Below are 4,362 nucleotides of genomic sequence, written 5' to 3'. Positions count from 1 at the left end.
AAATAAATAAATAAATAAAATAATTTCAGAACTGCTAACTGTAACTAGATTACAGAATTTACAAATGGCATTAATCTTACTGTATCTAGTCAAGATACTGTTTCCCAAAGTTAATTCTGCAGGATTGAAGGTAAAAAAAAAAAAAAGAAAAAAAGAAAAAAATCTACAGATCTAAGGTAAAAAAGAAAAAAAGAAAAAAAAGAAAAAAAAAGAAAACAAAGTTATGGTTCCTTATTTTCTTCTCCATCCCCTTTCAGTGTGATTATGTTATTCATGTATGTAATTAGGTTCATTTGTTATATTTTTGTATCCTATGTTGGGTTTCAGCCCATATTCTGCTTAGTTTTCGTTATTTGTCTATTTTTTGGGAACACGGGTAGGGTACCATGTCAAAAAGCCTAGCTGTCCGTCAAATATTAGAGGAGAAAACTCACTTTAGATAAGGTCCTATGTTAGGAGAGGGGAGGTTTCCTTTTCTAAAAGTAGAAAATTTAAAGATGTTTATATAAAAAGGGAAAGAAAAAGTTGAAAAAGGTCTCAGAAGTAGGCAGTTCACTGGAGAGTTGTGTACAACAGTAGTTCTCAAACTTTCAGGTGCGTCAGTATCACCCAAAGGATTCCCAGGTGGCCAGGCCCCACCACTCTAGTTTCTGATTTAGAGGTTCTAGAGGGAGGCTTGAGACTGTAGTTCTAAAAATTCCTAGCTGAGAATGCTAATGCTGCCTGTCTAAGGACCATAATTTGAGAATGTCGTGAGCACAGTAAAATCATACAGAAATACAGATACACTGATAAAATCAAGTACAAAGACAAAGTTGGAAAAAATACATTGAAATGTACTGAATACCACCTATCTGCAGACTCTGGAGAAGCTTCAGATTCATTCAGTTTTTCAGTTTCTTCTTTACTTTTACGTTCCCATGAACCACTTTATTTCTTGCCACAAGCACTTATTATTTTTAAAATAAATATTATTTCAAAACCAAATTTCTAAGTTTGCTTCACCTATCATAGTTTTGTTCATAACTTTTCCTAATTACCATGATTTTTGAAACATTTATCCCATTATGTCTTACAATTAAAAATTACAAGGCTGGGCACGGTGACTCACACCTGTAATCCCAGCCCTTTGGGAGACAGATGCAGGAGGACCGCTTGAAGCCAGGAGTTCAACACCAGCCTGGTCAACATAGTGAGAACCCTTCTCTACAAAAAGAATAAAAATAAGCCAGACATGATGGAATGCACCTACAATCCCAGCCCTTTGGGAGACAGATGCAGGAGGACCGCTTGAAGCCAGGAGTTCAACACCAGCCTGGTCAACATAGTGAAGACCCTTCTCTACAAAAAAAAAAAAAAAAAAAAATTGCAGGCAAAAGGAAAGCTATCAATTTTTGTTTATACATCTTGGATTAACCACTCTCCCAAACTTCCCCACTTTAACCTACAAGATTTTAAGTTGGTCACCACAATTATCTATTAGGTACTGAGACTTTAAATGCTCATACCCTTTTTACCATGGAGCCCACTTCCAGAAATCTTTTCTAAACAAATTATCAGAAGCGTAAAGACAATCACAGTAGCGTTACATACACGACAAAATAAAAACTAAGAGCAATTCAAATATATCCATCTAGAACTAAAGTAGACCTTCCATTCGATGCAGCAATCCCACTACTGGGTATCTACTCAAAGAAAAAGAAGTCTGTTTATAAAAGACACCTACACCTAAATTTTATCACCCACGATTCACAAATGCAAAGATATGGAACCAACGTAAGTGCCCATCAACTGAGGAGTGAATACAGAAAATGTATATACCATGGAGTACTACTCAGCCATAAAATGGAATGAAACAATGTCTTTTGCAGCAACTTGGATGGAACTAGAGACCATTATCGTAAAATGAAGCATCTCAGGAACGGAAAAGCAGTTACTACATGTTCTCACTTATAAGTAGGGGGTAAATGAGGGATATATATGGTCATAAAGAGCTGTAATGAACACTGGAAACTAAGAAAGGAGGCAGGGGTGGGGGACAAAAATCTGCCTATCAATATCAAGTACAATATACACTATTCTGATGACAGGTACTCTGAAAGCCCTGACTTCAGCATGATACAATTCATCCACATACAAAAAACACTTATACACCCTAAATATTTTGAAATTAAAAATATTCATGTTTGTGTTACAACGAATTTTTATTACCTCAGTTGTATTTGCTTCCGTTTTTGCAGTTCTTGGTTTCTGAGTTCTTCCAAGCGTCTGAGTTCTTCCTGACGTCTCATTAGATCTGTAAAATATTGATTGCACATTAATGTTTTTAGCTTCCCTTTGTATATTTTTACATCAATAAGCATAGAGATTCTCTTATCACCAGCAATGTATCTGTCTATTAATCATTTTACAGTGAAAAAATATAAGATGTGTAATCAAATTAATAACCTTTCTGGGCATGTATATATAATAAAAAGAGTATTAAAATTCATCTCTATGTTAAGAAATTAAAATGGGTAGTAATTATTTTAACAATACCTGGCACATACTAAAAACATAATAAATGATAGCTATATTAACCTGTTTTTATTTGTAATTTTTAAAGAAATTGTAATTTTTTTCAGCAGCAAATGCAAATCCCCCAAAAATGCTTTGAGAGACACCAAGCAGAAGGCACTTAAGAACCAGACCAGACAAACAAGAATAAGGAGATAGGGAACTGCATAAAACCCAAAGGACAAACTTCCCATCACAATTAGCAGAAGATTCCTCCTTCACTAAGTCAATGTCTTATGGAGACAGGCAAAGAGACAATTTTTGAAAGGGGAAAATCAAGCCGAATATTGATATGAACAAAACTATTTTCAACAACAGCAGCAAAAAGCATTCTTACTAACACCAATCCCCAATTCCAGAGTAAGATAATGAAAAGTACATTTGTACTGCACATCTGAGTAGCAGTATATAACCATTCCAAGCTAAAAATTTTCCGACCTAGGTCGGGCGCAGTGGCTCACGCCTGTAATCCTAGCACTCTGGGAGGCCGAGGTGGGCGGATTGTTTGAGCTCAGGAGTTCAAGACCAGCCTGAGCAAGAACGAGACCCCATCTCTACTAAAAATAGAAAGAAATTAATCGGACAACTAAACATATATAGAAAAAATTAGCCGGGCATGGTGGCGCATGCCTGTAGTCCCAGCTACTTGGAAGGCTGAGGCAGGAGAATCACTTGAGCCCAGATGTTTGAGGTTGTTGTGAGCTAGACTGACGCCACGGCACTCACTCTAGCCCAGGCAACAAAAGTGAGACTCTGTCTCAAAAACAAAACAACAAAAAAAAAACACTACGTATTTTGGGAGTCAGCTCAGAAATATCTGTTTTAGCACATGGGACAGGGCCCAGGTGACTCTGATAACATGCCAGTAGAGAAAACAAATAACATTAAACATGACTATAATGATTTCAAACCTTTATAACATTAGTTCTCAACCTTAAATGCTCATTAGAATTATGTGAATATCTTGTAACCTCAGATCAATTAAATCAGAATCTCTTGTGATGTGGACCAAGCGTATTTATTTTTAAAGCTCCCTAGATGCCTTAATTGTGCAACCAATGTTGAAAACCACACAACTATCATGTAATTATTTTAGCTGTGGAAATCTAGTAGAAAACAAAAATAAATAATCTACTTACTTTCCTAAGAGGAAATGCTTCAACAAGTCAAAGTACAGAAAGTGTCCTACTATCATTATCAATCCAAGAAAGTCAATCCAGTATATACTGTAAAAATTTTATCCATGCCTTGTTTTGTAGGTTGGCTGCCCTTAAATAAGGGACTACCCTAACATACACAATAAATGTGAAAATATACATTACTTTTCTTCCATGAAAAGGAATAAGAACATAAATTTTTGTTTTCTGACAACTGGATCTTCTACTTTTAAGCTGTGCAACTTGAGAAAGCTGATTTAACTTCTCAAATCTTATTTCCTCATCTGTAACATTGGCATAATTAGCTCAAAGGCTCCAACAATCAAATTATCAGATAAGCAGTTACCTGATACTTAGAAAGAGAACTATGAACTGAAAAGAAAACTACCATTTTAAACTTACTAAATTATTTAAGTTACTAATATCCAAAGTTTCTGAAATTTCACTAAAATTAGTACCACTTGTACACTACCATGATAATATCCTTCCAGAAAAAAAAAATTACAATAAACATATAACTAGAGGTATTTTTATTTTGATCCAGTAAATCACAACTGGGAATTTTTCTTAAGAAAATAAAACAAGGCCGGGCGCGGTGGCTCACGCCTGTAATCCTAGCACTCTGGGAGGCCGAGGCGGGCGGATTGTT

At 35.5% G+C, this 4,362-nt stretch overlaps 1 protein-coding gene across 1 annotated transcript in view; it reads right to left on the bottom strand.

Moving 5' to 3' along the window:
* PSPC1 (paraspeckle component 1) overlaps positions 1–4,362 on the bottom strand; it is a 66,126-nt gene that overhangs the window by 38,956 nt on the left and 22,808 nt on the right. The window contains exon 5 of the mRNA XM_012641670.1: positions 2,212–2,296. Within this exon, the coding sequence (XP_012497124.1) occupies positions 2,212–2,296 (85 nt within the window). The remainder of the gene's footprint in view (positions 1–2,211; positions 2,297–4,362) is intronic.

The sequence above is a fragment of the Propithecus coquereli genome, unplaced genomic scaffold (assembly GCF_000956105.1).
Source record: "Propithecus coquereli isolate 6110/MARCELLA unplaced genomic scaffold, Pcoq_1.0 Scaffold168, whole genome shotgun sequence".
In the NCBI taxonomy this organism is placed as follows: Eukaryota; Metazoa; Chordata; class Mammalia; order Primates; family Indriidae; genus Propithecus; species Propithecus coquereli.
This window is presented reverse-complemented; position numbering and strand designations above follow the sequence as displayed.